This window comes from Anolis sagrei, chromosome 2 (assembly GCF_037176765.1).
Source record: "Anolis sagrei isolate rAnoSag1 chromosome 2, rAnoSag1.mat, whole genome shotgun sequence".
Lineage (NCBI taxonomy): Eukaryota > Metazoa > Chordata > Lepidosauria > Squamata > Dactyloidae > Anolis > Anolis sagrei.
Window position 1 is genome coordinate 176,110,457 of NC_090022.1, and position 17,475 is coordinate 176,127,931.

General features: G+C 44.9%; 2 protein-coding genes across 5 annotated transcripts in view; one reads left to right on the forward strand and one right to left on the reverse strand.

Moving 5' to 3' along the window:
- The window catches only part of HCFC1 (host cell factor C1), a 41,170-nt gene extending 32,466 nt beyond the window's left edge, over window positions 1-8,704 (forward strand). For all 4 annotated transcript variants that reach the window (XM_060763194.2, XM_060763196.2, XM_060763195.2 and 1 more), the window contains exons 22-26: window positions 14-151; window positions 267-452; window positions 1,938-2,235; window positions 4,886-4,949; window positions 7,304-8,704. In XM_060763194.2, the coding sequence (XP_060619177.2) occupies window positions 14-151; window positions 267-452; window positions 1,938-2,235; window positions 4,886-4,949; window positions 7,304-7,343 (726 nt within the window). In that variant the 3' untranslated portion in view covers window positions 7,344-8,704. The remainder of the gene's footprint in view (window positions 1-13; window positions 152-266; window positions 453-1,937; window positions 2,236-4,885; window positions 4,950-7,303) is intronic.
- A 100-nt stretch (window positions 8,705-8,804) lies between these two features.
- On the reverse strand, window positions 8,805-17,459 carry LOC132767843 (ras-related protein Rab-7a-like). Its single transcript, XM_060763202.2, has 6 exons — window positions 17,366-17,459; window positions 17,130-17,195; window positions 14,517-14,643; window positions 11,179-11,391; window positions 10,806-10,931; window positions 8,805-9,140 (listed from the first exon to the last, which is right to left on the reverse strand). The coding sequence occupies exons 2-6, from the start codon at window positions 17,174-17,176 to the stop codon at window positions 9,051-9,053; spliced, it is 603 nt and encodes a 200-aa protein (XP_060619185.2). The 5' UTR covers window positions 17,177-17,195; window positions 17,366-17,459; the 3' UTR covers window positions 8,805-9,050.
- Window positions 17,460-17,475: the final 16 nt, after the last annotated feature.

Below are 17,475 nucleotides of genomic sequence, written 5' to 3' on the forward strand. Positions count from 1 at the left end.
TCATCTTACCCAGAAACCTGAACCTCCTGCACAGCCTCCAAAGGTGGTTGTGAAGAAAGAAAACCAATGGTTTGATGTGGGTATTGTCAAGGCAACCAACATGATGGTAACCCACTACTTCCTGCCTGCTGATGATGCACTTCTCGCAGATGTGAGTACCCCTGCCATGCCATTTGCCTTCTCTTTCTGGACCCATCCTCATGAAGATGTAGGATTCCTGTCCCATTCCTCCTATAGCCACCAAGATTATTCCTTTTTTCTTGCAGGATGACTCTGGCACTGTACCTGATTATTCTCAACTCAAGAAGCAGGAATTGCAGCCTGGAACAGCTTACAAATTCAGAGTAGCAGGAATCAATGCCTGTGGCCGAGGCCCCTTCAGCGAAATCTCAGCATTCAAGACCTGTCTGCCTGGCTTCCCTGGAGCCCCCTGTGCCATTAAAATCAGTAAGGTTGGTACTTTTTGTGGGGCAGGGTCCTGCAATCTCAGGTCCCTGTTACGTGTTGGTTTTCACCTTTAAAGCTCCACGTGGTTTGGGTCCAGGTTTCCTACTGGACCACCTTCTCCTGTACAACCCACCCCTTAGGACACTGAGGTCCTCTGGGGGGCATCTACTCCAATTAGTCTGAACCCAGCTGCCAGCCATCACCCAGAGGTCCTTTTCATCGACCACCCCAAAACTGGAATTTAAGACACAACTGAAGACCTATCTCTTCTAGCAGGCCTACCCCGTCAGTTTTAAATTGTGAATTTTAACTTGCGTTTTATCCATGAATTTTAACCTGCATTTTAACTGTGTGTATCCTGCTTTATGTATTTTAATAGGCTTGTGTTTTATCTCTTTATTTTAATCAAGTTGTACCCCCCCCCCCCTCGAGCCACTTTTATTATAATTTCACCCCTCCCCTGTTGGGCGAGTGGGCTTATTAACAAAAGACCTTCCTCATAAACATATAGCAGAGTAACTGATTAGCAGCAGCGTGACCCAGCAACAGTAGCCAAGTGATAAGAACAAAAACACACAGGCCAGTGTTATATCTTCCTTAGGAGGCGTTTCTTTATAGCAAAATAATATGGTTTACAATTTCCCTTCGTGGTCAACTGTGAATTGCACATAAGGTATTTCCTGCACCTGCGCAGACTATTCGGAATCTTCTAGAAAACTTATTAGACATTTTTAGGTGGTAGCCACGCTCACTCTCCCCTTGAGGGTATATATAGTCAGTGGGAGGGTCTACTACCTCAGATCCTTTCATCCGCCGCCACTGCAGCAACTAGGAATCTTTCTCTCATTTTTCTTCATCTTTGACTAGCGTTCTGGACTGCGTGAATTTTTACTATTTTATTTTTATTATTTTATTATACAAGAACAAGGTTTCCATAACACAAAGTTCTTTATACTTCTTTGCTTCCACGCTGGGCTTCTTTCTCATGCAGATAAACAGCTTCGCTCTCACTGAGCTTCCTCTCGCACAGAACTTACACAGGAGCTTCACATAGTAGCTTTTTACATACAGCAACCTTCACACTAGAGCTTCACACACAAGGTCTTCAACCTCTCACCAGAGCTTCTCATACCAGGCCTACCTCACACTGAGGCGTATTAACACTGGAGCCTTCTCATATTGAGACTTTCTCATACTGAGGCTTCTCTCATCCTGAGGGCAACTAACACTGAAGCTTTCCAATACTGAGGCCTTTCTCCCACAGAGACCTCTTACAGACTGAAGGCTACCAATCTACAGGCACACCTGCTTATATTAAACTGCAGCTTTTTACTGAGTCGTATCCATTTAATCCTTTCAGTGCTTGACTCACATTTTTGTAATTAAAAATACCTCATTAATTTTTAATATTTCTGACATCTCCTACCGCCACATGAGTTAGGGGGAGCCCCTTGTTGTGATATTTCATGGGGTGTTCTTGTTTGTTTCAGAGTCCGGATGGAGCCCACCTGACTTGGGAGCCCCCTTCGGTCACTTCTGGGAAGATCACGGAGTACTCGGTGTACCTGGCCATCCAGAGCGCCCAAGCAGGAGAGCCCAAGAGTGCAGCCCCAGCCCAGCTGGCCTTCATGCGGGTTTACTGTGGGCCCAGTCCCTCATGCCTGGTGCAGTCAGCTAGTCTTTCCAATGCTCACATAGACTACACCACCAAGCCTGCCATCATTTTCCGCATTGCTGCCCGCAATGAGAAGGGTTATGGCCCAGCCACACAAGTTCGGTGGCTTCAAGGTGAGCGGTTGCTGTCACAGGACTGTTGAGGATGGGATAGGGGTGGAGGTGGCTGTCAATCATTTAATCTTTATCTGTGTCATTGCAATTGACTATTTCGTTGAAGTGTCAAAGGGTCATGAAGGGGGGGGGGAGACATTACTCGTGTGCAACAGAGGTTGATACGTCAGTGGGAGTACCAGAGCCAATATTGCTTATTTTGCTAATTTCTTTTACTAGGCTTTCTCAGCAATGTACTGTATCTTCCAGATGGTGATACAAAGGATGCAAAGCTTGGCATGTAAATCTAGGAACATGATTCAGCCCTAGTTGGGACAGTTTCTTGATTATGTCAGAAATACTACTTCAGGTGGGGTAGATTGGCAGCCAGTGTGCTTTTGCCCATGTTTTGGTTACACGTCTGGCATGCCAAACACCCCTGTTTTGGTTACAGCTGAAAAGAGGATGATCACTGTTCAACACAAGTGTTAGACCTGTTTCTTGGTATATATTTGACCAGCTGATTCCAAAAATGGCACCAGTTTTCCCCTATCAGCTCTTGAACATATACTATATTATTAGTCTTCATCTGCTTGCCCATACTCATGATGACCATATCTAAGAAAGTAGACCTTATGCAGCCTATCCGATGCAATTTTCTGAATGAAACATCCCAAATAAACCTAGGAGCAGGCCACAAAACCAAGATAACAATTTTTTTTTTGTGGGGGACTATGTTATCAGACATTGGGAAATGCCTTTTCCTAAGATCTTGAAAAGCCACTCCAAGGCATGAGGGAGTGGAGCACCTACGGAGCACCTACGGAGACGGTGCTCCATAGACCGCGGAGCAGGTTCCAAGGGAGACAGGCTAAGAATATACCTTCATATTTATTTTTTAAAATTTTATTTATTTATGACATTTATATGCCACCCTTCTCACCCCAAAAGGAACTCAGAGCGGCTTACAAGGTATATATTACATACAATATATTATATTATTAGCATAGTACAATATCAGCATTAAATATTGCACCATACTACTATGTAGTAATACTACATGTAATATAAATATATAACTATAATATATTGTTATATTGCATTACATTATAATATTATAAATATCATATGTATATAATGTAGGTCAGGTATATAATGTACTGTATATATTCAAGTATAAGCCTAGTTTTTCAACCCTTGTTTTAGGCTGAAAACGTTCCCCTCAGCTTATACTTGAGTCAAGGTTATTTATTATTTTACTCTGTCATTATCATTATTATTATTATTATTATTGCATTTATTATTTTACTCTATTTATTATTATTATAGTTATCATTTTACTTTATTATTATTACATTTATTATTTTACTTTGTAAGTGTTATCACTGAATTTATTATTTTACTCCATGATTGTTATTATTACATTTATTATTTCACTCTATATTATTATTATTATTCCATTTATTATTTTACTATCTTTATTATTATTGGAAGGATACATAAGCACATTTACATTGAAGGTTAGGGCAGTCTTATCTTAAATTTCAATTTTATATAAATATTCAAAAACATTTAACCTACTGATGCCTCAATTAATGTAATTTTATTGGTATCTATTTTCATCTTGAAATGTACCAGTAGCTTCTGAATTTCTCACCCTCGGCTTATACTTGAGTCAATCCATTTTTCCAGTTTTTGTGGTAAAATTAAGTGACTCGGCTTATACCCGAGTATATACGGCATATAATGAGAATATCCTATGGATACTGTTGTGGTTGCTGTTGTTGTAATGAGAATATCCTATAGATACCATATCCACCAGTTTATACTCTAACCTCTGAGAGCTGAGCAATGTTTATGGATAGCTTCAAGCCAACTTGCCAAATTATTTTAATTGGCCTTTAGGGACCTAGTTATCAGAGATTGCATAATCATTAATCAGAAATTGAGTAAACCAGTGGTTCCCAACCTTTGGTCCTCCAACAATTCTTAACAGCTGATAAACTGGCTTGAATATCTGGAAGTTTAAGTACAAAACATCTGGAGGATCAAAGGTTGAGAACCACTGGAGTAAACATTTCTGCTTGTGGGTACAGTGGTTATTGAAAGTTGGAGCAGAAATGCCATAGTTAAGAGTAGAAAAGACTGTTGAGAAAGGGTGGTTCATAGGCTTAACTCAGTCTCGCAAAACCTTCTTATAGTGCCAAGGCTTATTAAATATGCTTTTCGGAGGGCGAGCAGATGGCCACTACTGGATGGCATATGTTCTGTATCAGAAACTAGAGCTGATGTGGTCTATGCAATGCAGTTTTCTGAATCAGCACCTCAAATAACCAAACCAAATCTAAAGTTGACCAAAGACTGATTTGTAACCCTCTTGGTACTAATGTTGGAGAGTGGTCCCTGCTCAAAAAAAAGATTGGGAATCACTGGCTTAGCTTGACAAAAGAAGCATGGTCTGCTGTGAAGATAATAGTGAACTGCTTTGGTTTTCTAGCTAGTGTCTGGAGAACAAAGTGGACCCCTGAAAATACACGTAGTGGCAGAGATCTCAAGGGTCATCACTGCTTTCAGTCTTGTCTACTGACATCTGATACCCCCAACAAGGGTGTCTTATGTTTGATGGAGGCTCCGCATCTCTAGAGGATTAAATTTTATCTTCTTTTTGCAGAATCCAATAAGGATGGCTCCATGGTAAAACCAGCCAACAAGCGGCCGCTTTCCTCCCCTGACCTGTGAGTATCTCCCAGGGTTGCTAGAGCAAACGGAGGCACACGGTGTGTCCGGCTAGAATCAGGAAGAGTTAGAAGGGTGTCAGTGGGAGGAGGCACCTGGAAACCATGGGCAGATGAAATTGTCACCTCTTCTGTTTGGCCCATATCCCTTTTCTGTTACTATCAAATGAACATGGCTTGCTGCAAAGGAAGGGCTACCCCCTCCCAATGGGAATGTTTCTCCCAAAATTGTTTTATTACTCTTGCAGCTCTTCTGCACTGATGGTGAGAGAATGAGATGTGGGGTGTTGTGTGGTTTCCTGACTGTATGGCCATATTTCCCATCATGGTCAATTGTGAATCGCACATATGGTATTTCCTGCGCCTGCGCAGACAGTTTGGAATCTTCTAGAAAACTTATTAAGACACTTTTAGGCGGTAGCCACGCCCACTCTCCCCATAGAGTATATAGCCAGTGGGAGGGGCTACTGCCTCAGTTCCTTTCATCCGCCGCCATTGCAGCAGTTAAGGAATCTTTCTCTCATTTTTGATTAGCGTTTCTGGACTGCATTAATTTCTTTGCTTCAATTTTTATTATTTTTATTTTAATGTTATTATTGTTATTACCTTTATTTTTTCATGGTTACGGTATGTTGACTATTTCTTTCAAACTCTTCAGAGAGTAAACACAGCACAAGCTCATGAATTACGCATAACTGTGACCTCTGTTTAAATAAGACATTTCTAGCTTGTTGGGAGTTGAGGCTCATGCAGCAATGCTACCGATCCTGATGGAAGGAGATTGGGACCTAATTGGGTTGCTGTAAGTTTTCTGGGCTGTATGGCCATGTTCCAGAGGTGTTCTCTCCTGACATTTCTCCTGCATTCATGGCAGGCATCCTCAGAGGTTGAGGGGCCTATTGGAAACTAGGCAAGTGAGGTTTATATATCTGTGGAAAGAACTCTTGTCTACTGGAGGCAAGTGTGAATGTTGCAACTGGCCACCTTGGTTAGCATTTGATGACCTTGCAGTTTCTAGGCCTGGCTGATTCCTTTGTTAGGAGGTGTTAGCTGGCCTTGATTGTTTCCTGTCTGGAATTCCCTGTTCCCCATAATGGTCAACTGTGAATCACACATATGGTATTTCCTGCGCCTGCGCAGACAGTTTGGAATCTGCTAGAAAACTTATTAGACACTTTTAGGCGGTAGCCCCCGCCCACTCTCTCCTTGAGAAGATATATATAACCAATGGGTGAGGCTACTGCTTCAGTTCCTTTCATCTGCCACCATTGCAGCAGCTAGGAATCTTTATCCTAGATTTTGTTCATTTTCATGGTTTCCTCCTTTCTGTTGAAATAGTCCACATGCTTGTGGATTTCAATGGCTTCTCTGTGTAGTCTGACATTGTGATTGTTGGAATGATCCAGCATTTCTGTGTTTTCAAATAATATTTCCTTATAATATTAGGAAATCGAATGACTAGACAATGGAATTGGACAATGTTTTTATAATGAGGAGACGCTTACGATGTTGTTTTTATTTCTTCTGTTGTGGTTTAAATTGTTTTAATGTTGTTAACTTGTACTGTGATATTATGTGTACTGATTTGTTGTAAACCGCCTTGAGTCACCGACAGGCCGAGAAAGGCAGTATACAAATACAGCAAATAAATAAATCAATAAAATGCTGGTTCCAGGTTGGTTCATCAGTTGCTCTGCTATGGCTGACTTCTCTGGTTGAATTAGTCTGCAGTGCCTTTCATGTTCCTTGATTCGTGTTTGGGTATTGCTGTATTTGGTGGTCCCAGCTAACACCTCCCAACAAAGGATTGCCTAAATAATGTGCTGGTTCCAGGTTGGTTCATCAGGTGCTCTGCTATGGCTGACTTCTCTGGTTGAAGTAGTCTGCAGTGCCTTTCATGTTCCTTGATTCGTGCTGCTCTGTTTGGTGGTCCCAGCTAACACCTCCCAACAAAGGATTGCCTAAATAATGTGCTGGTTCCAGGTTGGTTCATCGGGTGCTCTGCTATGGCTGACTTCTCTGGTTGAATTAGTCTGCAGTGCCTTTCATGCTCCTTGATTTGTGTTTGGTGGTCCCAGCTAACACCTCCCAACACCTTCCAGGCAGGAAGCAGCCAGACACTGAAGCTGCAAGGCTATTAAATGTGAATCAAGGTGGCCAGTTGCAACCTTCATGCTTGCTTCCATCAGACAAGAAGGGCAGGAGGAATCTTTCGCCCACCCTGGACTTTCCACAGATATATAAACCTCACTTGCCTAGTTTCTAACATACCTCACAACCTCATAGATGTAGGTGAAACATATTCCAGCCATGACAACAAGTGGGACCTAATTGTTTCTCATTTCCTCTTCCAGGAAAACTGCTCCAAAGAAGCCCAAAGCAGATGGGCAGTGAAGGGCGTCCCCAGCTGTCCTCTCTTCCTGCCTGCTCCACAGCCTCCGCCTGAACCCCCAGCCGGTCAGCCGCCCCCTGTGTGTGGAGGAAGATGGAAGCACCGAAAGCACATTTCATACACCGTGGGGCTGGACTGTTGGGGGAGGAGAGATACAGAGGCTCGTGCGAGGGCGCCCCAAGCCGGGCCAACCCCTGTGCCATGCCCCAGCCTAGGAAGGGGGACAAAGGAATGGCATTCCTCCCCCGCCCCCTGCCCACCGCCCCATTGACATGGACACTGATATTGGGGTGGATTTGAAAGGGGGGGACTTCTTAATGGGGGGAGGGGGCCGTTGGGTTTTTTTACAAGTTGCAGTTACAGGAATGAAATTCTTTTGTATTTCCCAGCATCCTGTGTGTTGGAGGTGGGAGAATTCACTCTCCCCTTCCAGTTTTTGCCTCTGTACAGACCCGCTCCCTCAGTTTAGTTTTTAGTGTCTGCGTTGGTAACGGAGAGGAGTCTCTACTGTCTGGGGATGGAGGGGGGAATGTGCTGTGGTCGGACCACGGAAGTCGCTAATTTGAAAGGGGGGGGAGGTTGCAGCTTATTCTGCGGCAGGCAGCTGTGTTTGTGGCTTCAACCTATCCCCTAAACATGCAGCAGATCCTCCCCCTCCCCCTTAAGCAGCCCAAGTCGATCCTCCCCTCTGCTATTCCTACTTCACCTGGCCACAAGGTGGCACACTCTAGGCAGTTATCTTGCCATTACTCTCCATTGTTTTGTATAAAACCTTTTTTTAGGAAAAAAAAATCTAAAAATGGTTGGGGGCAGTGCATCCTGCTGTATTACAGCAGGGTTATGTTGGGTGGGAGCTGTTGACATGCAATGCTCTCCCTATCTGAGGCAGTGGTCTTGGGTTATTTTTCCCTCCTGGAGGAATACTTCCATCCCGCTCTGGCTGCCTCCCTGGACATTCCACCGAGAAGAGCGGGGAAAAGCAGCCAGAGCTTATTCTTTCCAAGTGAGGGCAGGGTAGATGCCCTCATAGGTGCACACTGATCGATGGGCCTTACTCTCCATTCTCAAGGAGACTGGCAGACTCCCCAGGAAAAAAAGAGCAACCCCCAGGAGCAGATCCCTAGCCCCATCTCGCTCTGTTCTCTGGTCTTTTGTATTATAGTGTATTTCGCTGTGTTGCCCTTTCCTGTTCAGACCGTAAAGATTCCTCCTGCCCTTCCTATATCTTACCCAATTTATTTTCCATTGAGACAGGAACAGCCCTCATAGGAGTTCCCCATAGCTGTCCACCCTGCCTCCCCCATCCAGTGCTGCGTATCTGTCGTTTTTGTGCTATTTTGAACAATTAAAGACCTTTTTTTTTTTGGAAACAAGACTTGGCACTTTCTGAAATTAGATCCTTCACCAGCCTCTCCATTTTGACTGTGTCTGGCCAACTTTTGAGAGAATAGGGTTGCTTTGAGTATAGGAATGAAACAGATTTATTTCCACATTTATCAGGGAGAGCCCCTAAAACACGGTCAGTTTCCTCCAGGCTAGGAAGCAACTGATGCCAGGGAGATCCAGCTACATGATGTAACCTGACAAATGTCCCTGGGACTGTTGTGTGGGTGTTCCCCATACCCACTCCTTGGTCATCACAATGCACAAAGCATCCCTTTTTCATAAGTAGGACTGAGGAAGATTCTTCCCAGCAGCACTGGGGTTCATCAGCAGCCACATTTATCTCTGTGTGTCCCTTCTGTTGGCCTAGTCTCCAAGCGGACAGAGTCTGGTTCTGGCAGTTCAGATATCCTGCGCTGGAATGAGAGAGAATCAGAGGAAGTGGAAGGGTGAGAAATGCCCGTGATGGATTTTTTTTTAAATGGAAACCTAGTGAGAACTCTCTATTATTATTAAGAAAAGCACCAATGGGAGTTCCTTACATGCTACAAAAGTATACGGACTGTCCAGCACCTAAATACTTACCCTATATACTCATGTATATAAGTTTAAAAAATTTAGTCAATTATCAACTCAAATGTGGGTCCTGTGAAAGGTAAGGGTTAAGGTTTCCCTTTACTTACCCTATATACCAGTGGTTCTCAACCTGTGGGTCCCCAGACGTTAGGATTTCTGGGAGTTGAAGGCCAAGACATCTGGGGACCCACAGGTAAGGAACCACTGCTATATTCTGTCGTAGTCAACTGTGAATCGCACATATGGTTATCTCTGTGCCTGCGCAGACCAGCTTCGGAACCTTCTGGAAAATAAAAATAGACATTTTTACCCCTGTCTTGCCCCGCCCACTCCCTCGAGTATATATAGCCCATGGGCGGGGCTAGGCCTCCAGTTTTCTTCATCCGCCACTTGAGAACCTTCACGCTAGCAACTCTTTCGGACTTAGTCAATAATCAACTAAAATGTGGTTCCTGTGAAAGGTAAAGGTTTCCAAATCCAGAGTTGGACATGACATTAAATCTATTCATGTCCAACTCTGAGGGGTGGTGCTCATCTCCATTTCTAAGCTGAAGAGCCGCCGTTGTCTGTAGACACCTCCAAGGTCATGTAGCCGGCATGACTGCATGGAGTGCTGTTACCTTCCCGCCAAAGCAGTACCTATTGATCTACTCACACTTGAACCAGGTTGGCAGAAGCTGGGGTTAACAGCGGGAGCTCACCCCCACTCCCCAGATTCGAATGCCAACCTTTTGGTTAGCAAGTTAAACACTGTATATAAATAAACACTGTAAATAAATAAATAAGTTCTGCAGCTCAGCAGTTTAACGTGCTGCACCACCAGGGAGCCCAGTAGGTTCTGGACTCTTACCAAAAAAAGGAATCATCCCTTTCTCTCTTGATTGACAAAAGGAAGAACTGAGTCTGTCCTGGGAGAACTTTAAAGTGACTGACCCCCAACTACTCTTTCTGGCTTGGCCTTTTTGAATGACTGGGCAGAGAAATGGTGGCAACCAGGGACGGCAGGGCTCCAAGGCAGCATTTGTGTTTTCCCCTCTCTATGTCAGGGGTCCTCAAACTTTTTAAACAGAGGGCCAGGTCATAAACTGTTGGAGGGCCAGAATATAATTTGAAAAAAAAACACATAAATGAACTTCTATGCACATTGCATATATCTAATTTGTAGTGCAAAAAACACTTAAAAACAATACAATAATTAAAATTAAGAACAATTTTAGCAAATATAAACTTACTAGTATTTCAGTGGGAAGCGTGGGCCTGCTTTTGGCTGATGAGATAGGACTGTTGTGTGTTTTTAGGTCGTTTCAGACAAGGGTAAATGACCTTGGAGGGCCGTATCCGGCCCCCGGGCCTTAGTTTGAGGACCCCTACTCTATGTAATGACCCTCAACTTATCCATAGGCCATATAAAATCCATAATTGTGGCTCTGAAAACATCCCTCTTACTTGTACATGAGTATATGTAGTAGGTTTTGAGGCTGGAAAATTAAGTCTGGAAATCTTACATTTTTTAGGCCTGCCCGTACCGCCCACTGAAACACTTCTTGTACGTTGGTGGCAGCCTTGGCACTGGTTTCGAAGTACGTGGCATGGTGAAGTCTGCTCCACAATTCAGCTTCCTCTAACGAGACCTGGATAAAGACAGGGCTTGATCTTACTGGATTATCTCCCAGTTCTTTTGACTGTGTCACTGAGAACTAAATACTTGCTCTTTTGGAGTATCTCATGAAAGCTAGCTCTTAAGGTGTTTTGATTGTTGCCTGCATATCAACCTCTCCTGTTTTGCCTCCTTACTGTTAACCCCCTTCCATAATTGGGTTGGGGGCTATATAGGACCACCACCTCCAGCCTCCCCCCTTGCTATGGGTATAACGGCACCTCTCGATTCTCAAGGTCGGTCTTGTTCCCGATGACAGCGATGGGGAATGCGGACTGTTCCTCAATCTGAAACAAAAGCTGCTTGTGCCACTTGTCCAGGGCCTGGAAAGAGCTGGGAGACGTGACGTCAAAGACGAGGAGGCAGCAGTCTGACCCCCGGTACAGGGCAGTCCCCAGAGCTTGGAACCGCTCTGTGCCGGCCGTGTCCCAGATCTAGCAGCAGGAAGAGAGGCAAGAGGTTGGCTCCTCCAAGACTTCAGAACAGTGCCATCTTTTATCACTTCTTCCTAGTTGCCTTTTTTCTCATGCTGTAATTGAAAGGATGGGGTTTATTCCCCAGTTTTTTGGGAGCTGCCATATACAAGTCTCGATTTATTCAATTTTACCATCGTGGTCCCTGTGAATCGCACATATGGTAATTCCTGCGCCTGCGGCATACTGCACAGAAGTAGAAGCCGTAACAAAAGCAGTTCCCACCCTTTTTGTTGGGTTGACTGCTCCAGAAGCACGTCGTGGCCATTTTGGCGGTCCTTCGCCTTGGCCTTTTCACAGCCATTCTGGCAGTCCTTCGCCTTGGCCTTTTTGCGGCCATTTTGGCTATTTTTTGCCTTGCCCTTTTTAGGCTTTTCCTTTTGTGGCACTGCCGCTTAATTCTCGGTGCAAAAGGCAAGTTATTGTCCCCACAGGGAAAAGAAGATGCCAGCTAGCGCTTCAGGAGGCCTGATGGCAAAAGGGCTCTTTGATAGAGCGTGGCTTCAAGCCTAGACTTGCGATTCTGCCTCGTTTGAGGAGTAAACGCCTAACACACAGAACAAGACTGCGAAAGATGCCCCTCTCCAAGGCATAAAAAATGGCCATCGTTATTGAGATAGTTATTTGGGCTGTTAGCACAACATTTGAGTGATGTAGTGGCCGACATTATAAAAACAACTTCACAATAAAAGATACGAAAGTCGGGTACGAAAGAAGGCAGTCCAATAAAAGCTAGTCCGGAACGAAGGTTCAAGAGCTGCTGCTAAAGCGGCGGATGAAGAGAACTGGAGGCAGTAGCCCCTCCCATTGGCTATATATACTCATAAGGGGAGAGTGGGCGGGGCTAACTGCCAGAAATGTTTGATAAGATCTCTAGAAGGTTCCGAAGCTGTCTGCGCAGGCGCAGAAATTACCATATGTCCGAATTCAAAGGTGACCACTCGGGAAACTACGGTTACAGGTAAGCAACCTATATTTCTCTCTGCCTAACGAGGGCTCTTTGGCCAAAATCAGAAGTGAAAATTGTATAGTTCTCCAAAAGTTAAAAGTGAAATTGCACATCTTCCAAAAGCTGGACTGCAAGTCCTATTAGCCCTGGCCAGCCTAACTCAGGATGTATCCTGGGATTTTCATCTTAGCATCAAGATTTCTACCCCAGACTAAATCCAATTGCTTATCACAGTTAGATTATGCCTAATGAATTGATTGCTAAATGACAAGCACTTACAGTACATGCATCCTAATAATTAAATTAGTCTGCACTGGTAGTTAGGCTTAGTGGTTGGATACAGACCAGCAGAAGGAATTTTGTGGCCTCCAGAGGTTGCAACTGATGCTGGGAGTGGCAGCAAGTAGCAGGCTAAGTCCCACCTGTGATTTAGGTCTTTGACTGCCATGATCCTTGGTATTTGTCCTGCTGCTAAAGCAGCGGATGAAGAGAACTGGAGGCAGTAGCCCCTCCCACTGGCTATCTATACTCATAAGGGGAGAGTGGGCGGGGCTAACTACATGCCAGTGCAGGTCACATTAAATATCTATCCCAGGGAATTGGAAATAGAGCTAACACAAATCATTTGCAGAGGAAATATGCAGACCTTCCTCTATTATTCAAAGTGTTTTCACAGTTGTCCATCATAACCTGCACTCTGTAGCAAAAGTGGGAATTGAACCACCCTCCAGGTTTTCTGCTAACCAGCAAAGCCAACAGTGAGATTTGATAGGAATTGTACTTCAAAATATTGAGGGAACAGAGTGATCCAAATCACTCCCGTAATTGACAAACAAAAAGTTTTTGCAGTTTAATAAACTTTTCACATGTTTTATGATAGAACTAATTAGGAAATGACATTTATAATCCAGGAGCAAAAATGGTGTTACTAAGGGCCCTTCTAAACTGCCATATAAAATCTAGATTAACTGTTTTGAACTGGATTATATGGTTTTTTGGGGGGTGGGGGGGTTTGTCGTGTCAGGAGTGACATGAGAAACTGCAAGTTGCTTCTGGTATGAGAGAAATTGCCATCTACAAGGATGTTGCCCAGGGGATGCTCGGATATTTTGATGTTTTTATCATCCTTGTGGGAGGCTTCTCTTATGTCCCTGTATGAAGAGCTGGAGCTGATAGAGGGAACTCATCCTCCTCTCCCTGGATTTGAACCTGTGACCTGTCAGTCTTCAGTCCTGCCAGCACAGGGATTTAACCCACTGTGCCACCGGGGGCTCCGGATTATATGGTAATGTAGTCCCATATAATCCACTTCAAAGCAGATAATCTGGATTATATGGCAGTATAGAAGGAGTCGTAGTATTATAGACTGAGTATCCCACATTTCAAATTCTTGGGACCAGAAGTGTTCTATATTTCAGATTTCCCCCCCTCTATATTTTAAAATATTTGCCTATATATAACAAAATATCTTGGATGTGGGATCCAGTTCTAAACATGAAATTAATGTATGCTCCATGTACACGTAGCATGAAGTTAGTTTTTTTGATAATACTGCACATGGAACAAAGTTTGTAAACATCGAGTCGCCAGAAAGTAGATGTGTCATGTGGACAATTTTGGAATTCTGACTAAGGGATGCTAAATCTGTACTAGTTTTTAGGAGCAGAAGAAGAGCACATTTTTGCTGACCTAGGCTTGAGATCAAGCTTGACAAAAGTTGGAGGTTTGTTTTGGTTTTTTTTTTTATCATGTCAGAAGTGACTTGAGAAACTGCAAGTTGTTTCTGGTGTGAGAGAATTAACTGTCTGCAGAGACTTTTCCCAGGGGGCACCCGGATGTGTTACCATCCTGTGGGAGGCTTCTCTCATGTCTCCGCATGGGAAGCTGGGGCTGACAGACAGGAGCTCACCCTGTCTTGCCAATTCGAACCACCAACCTTCATGTCAGCAGTTTAGCTGGAGGTTAGAGCAGTGCTTCTTAGGCTCTCCCATTTGGGAAGACTGCCAAGGGTTTTCCTAATTGTGCCAGGGACTAATGCCCATTGTTTTCTTTCCTGGAAGCTGACTGTGGGCCAGGAGCTGTCCACTGATCCTGAAGAGCGCTGGCCAAGATCCCAACCAGCAGTTAGTGGCCCTACCTGTACCGTCAGTGTACGCCCATCAATGTGAACTTGTTTGCTGAGGAAGTCAGACCCAATAGTGGCTCGGTAGCGGCTGCTGAAGCGGTTGTTTACATACTGGTTCATCAGGGCAGATTTGCCAGCCCTGCGAGGAAGGGAAGCAAGCTGGCATCAGGTTTGGAGAGCTGGCTCCTGGTATCATTTCTCCATTCAAGGGCACAGGGGAGTGTTGGAGCTGGAAGGGGAGCAAGGCCTCTGCCACTTTTCCTGGTTTATGTACACATTACAATTACTTATAGAAGAACCATAGAAAATAATGTCATTCAGTGCCCATACTAGTGGATGGAGAATAACAACTGAGGTGGGCATTACACCCAATGTATCCTTTGGGATACACCCTGGTCGGCTCCTGTAGGAAAACGGTGCTGGATTATGCTCATCCCACAAGACTCTACTTATAAAGGCTGGGTTTTATAAAATATCTCATGGGGAAAGCTGCAAGAAATTCCTGATGAAACTCAAGAGCCAGGATCATTTTTTTCCAGGCAGTAATACATGGCCATACAGCCCAGAAAACTCAAAGCGACCCAGTTTTTTTTTTTTTTGTCGTGTCAGGAGCGACTTGAGAAACTGCAAGTCGCTTCTGGTGTGAGAGAATTGGCCATCTGCAAGGACATTGCCCAGGGAGCACCCGGATGATTTGATGTTTTTATCATCCTTGTGGGAGGCTTCTCTCATGTCCCTGTATGAAGAGCTGGAGCTGATAGAGGGAGCTCATCCGCCTCTCTCCGGATTCAAACCTGCGACCTGTCGGTCTTCAGTCCTGCCGGCACAGAGGTTTAACCCACTGTGCCACCAGGTGCTCTAGCAACCCAGTAATACAAGAATTCACCAACTTGTGACAAAGACCAATCTTAGGTCAAAATGCTCTGCCACACAAAATGCCTCCTGAAATGAATCAGCGCAGCAACACCTATTATCCAATATCTATTATTGAGATATTGACAAGCTGGAATGTGTCCAGAGGAGGGCGACTAAAATGATCAAGGGTCTGGAGAACAAGCCCTATGAAGAGTGGCTTAAAGAGCTGGGCATGTTTAGCCTGAAGAAGAGAAGGCTGAGAGGAGATATCATAGCCATGTAGAAATATGTGAGAGGAAGCCACAGGGCGGAGGGAGCGAACTTGTTTTCTGCTGTCCTGGAGACTAGGACGCGGAACGAACTACAAGAGAGGAGATTCCATCTGAACATGAGGAAGAACTTCCTGACTGTGAGAGCCGTTCAGCAGTGGAACTCTCTACCCCTGAAATGTGGTGGAGGCTCCTTCTTTGGAAGCTTTTAAACAGAGGCTGGATGGCCATCTGTCGGGGGTGTTTTGAATACGATTTTCCTGCTCCTTGGCAGAAGGGTTGGACTGGATGGCTCACAAGGTCTCTTCCAACTAGGCCTGGGCACTCCATGGTTCTAAAGTACTTACAAAACTAAAGTTCTGGTGGTGAAAATTTCAGAACTCTAACAAAACTTTCAAAACTTAATTATTATTTCATTATTGGTGATTTTTTATGACAGAACCAATTAGAAACTGCCATTTAGAATGACATTTTGAGAGTTTTGAAATTTTCACCACCAGAACTTACAAAACGAAAGTTCTGGTGGTCAAAATTTCAAGACTCTAACAGTACTTTAGAATCATTTAGAACCATACATTGCCCAGGCCTACTTCCAACCCTAGGATTCTATTATTATATTCTTCAAACTACAAGAGAGGAGATTCCATCTGAACATTAGGAAGAACTTCCTGACTGTGAGAGCCAATCGGCAGTGGAACTCTCTGCCCCGGAGTGTGGTAGAGTCTCCTTCTTTGGAAGGTTTAAAACAGAGGCTGGATGGCCATCTGTCAGGGGTGATTTGAATGCAATGTTCCTGCTTCTTGGCAGGGGGTTGGACTGGATGGCCCATGAGGTCTCTTCCAACTCTATGATTCTATAGGGAACCCTTTTGTCAAATTGTGAAGCTTTTAAACAGAGGCTGGATGGCCATCTGTCGGGGGTGCTTTGAATGCAATTTTCCTGCTTCTTGGCAGGGGGTTGGACTGGATGGCCCAAGAGGTCTCTTCCAACTCTAGGATTCTATGGGGAACCCTTTTGTCAAATTGTGAAGCTTTTAAACAGAGGCTGGATGGCCATCTGTCGGGAGTGCTTTGAATGCAATTTTCCTGCTTCTTGGCAGGGGGTTGGACTGGATGGCCCATGAGGTCTCTTCCAACTCTATGATTCTATGATTCTTCCAGCCTGCAGGTCTTGGCAGGGGGCGGGGCCTTTCGGGGTGGGCGGGGCCAAAAGAAAGTAGGCGGGGCCAAGATACTTTCCCCCCTCCCCCTCCCCTTGCTTTTCCTCACGCCTTATCTTCGACTCCCGAAATGAATCAGCCCAGCAACACCTATTATCCAACATCTAATATTGAGATATTGACAAGCTGGAATGTGTCCAGAGGAGGGCGACTAAAATGATCAAGGGTTTGGAGAACAAGCCCTATGAGGAGCGGCTTAATGACACGTACCCCCCCCTCCCATTCTGAGGCCAGGGCTTCCTAACACGTGACCCTCCCTTTCCCTTCCCTTCCCCAACTTACCCTGAATTCCCAATCAGGAGGATTTTGATGTGTGAGCGTCTGAACATGGGGCGCCTCCTCCAGAACCTGAGAAGGAAAAGAGACAATGCCACCTGTTGCCTTGCCTTCGGGAATCCAGGCGTGAGGACTCCAATTCCCAGAATTCCCTCTCATTAGCTCAGGCGGCAGAGGCTTCTGGGAGTTGGAGTCCCAAACCCATGAGGGGTCGCGTTTGGGCGCTGTGAAGCGGGGCTCACCCTGGTCCTGCTGGAAACCCCTCTTGAGCTGCTTCCTCTTCTGCCTGACACGGAAGGTGAACGTGTGAAGGGAGAAGACACGCCTCTCTGGAGCCGCCCTGGATGGGGCG

What these genes read in the sequence shown, in the direction of transcription:
- LOC132767843 (XM_060763202.2), bottom strand. Translation starts at nt 17,176, where the DNA reads ATGTTCAGACGCTCACACATCAAAATCCTCCTGATTGGGAATTCAGG. An exon ending in GGCGTACACTGACGGTACAG is followed by an intron (nt 11,392 to 14,516) that starts GTAGGGCCACTA and finishes TCCTGCTGCTAG; the next exon opens with ATCTGGGACACGGCCGGCAC. An exon ending in CCGACCTTGAGAATCGAGAG is followed by an intron (nt 10,932 to 11,178) that starts GTGCCGTTATAC and finishes GTCTTTATCCAG; the next exon opens with GTCTCGTTAGAGGAAGCTGA.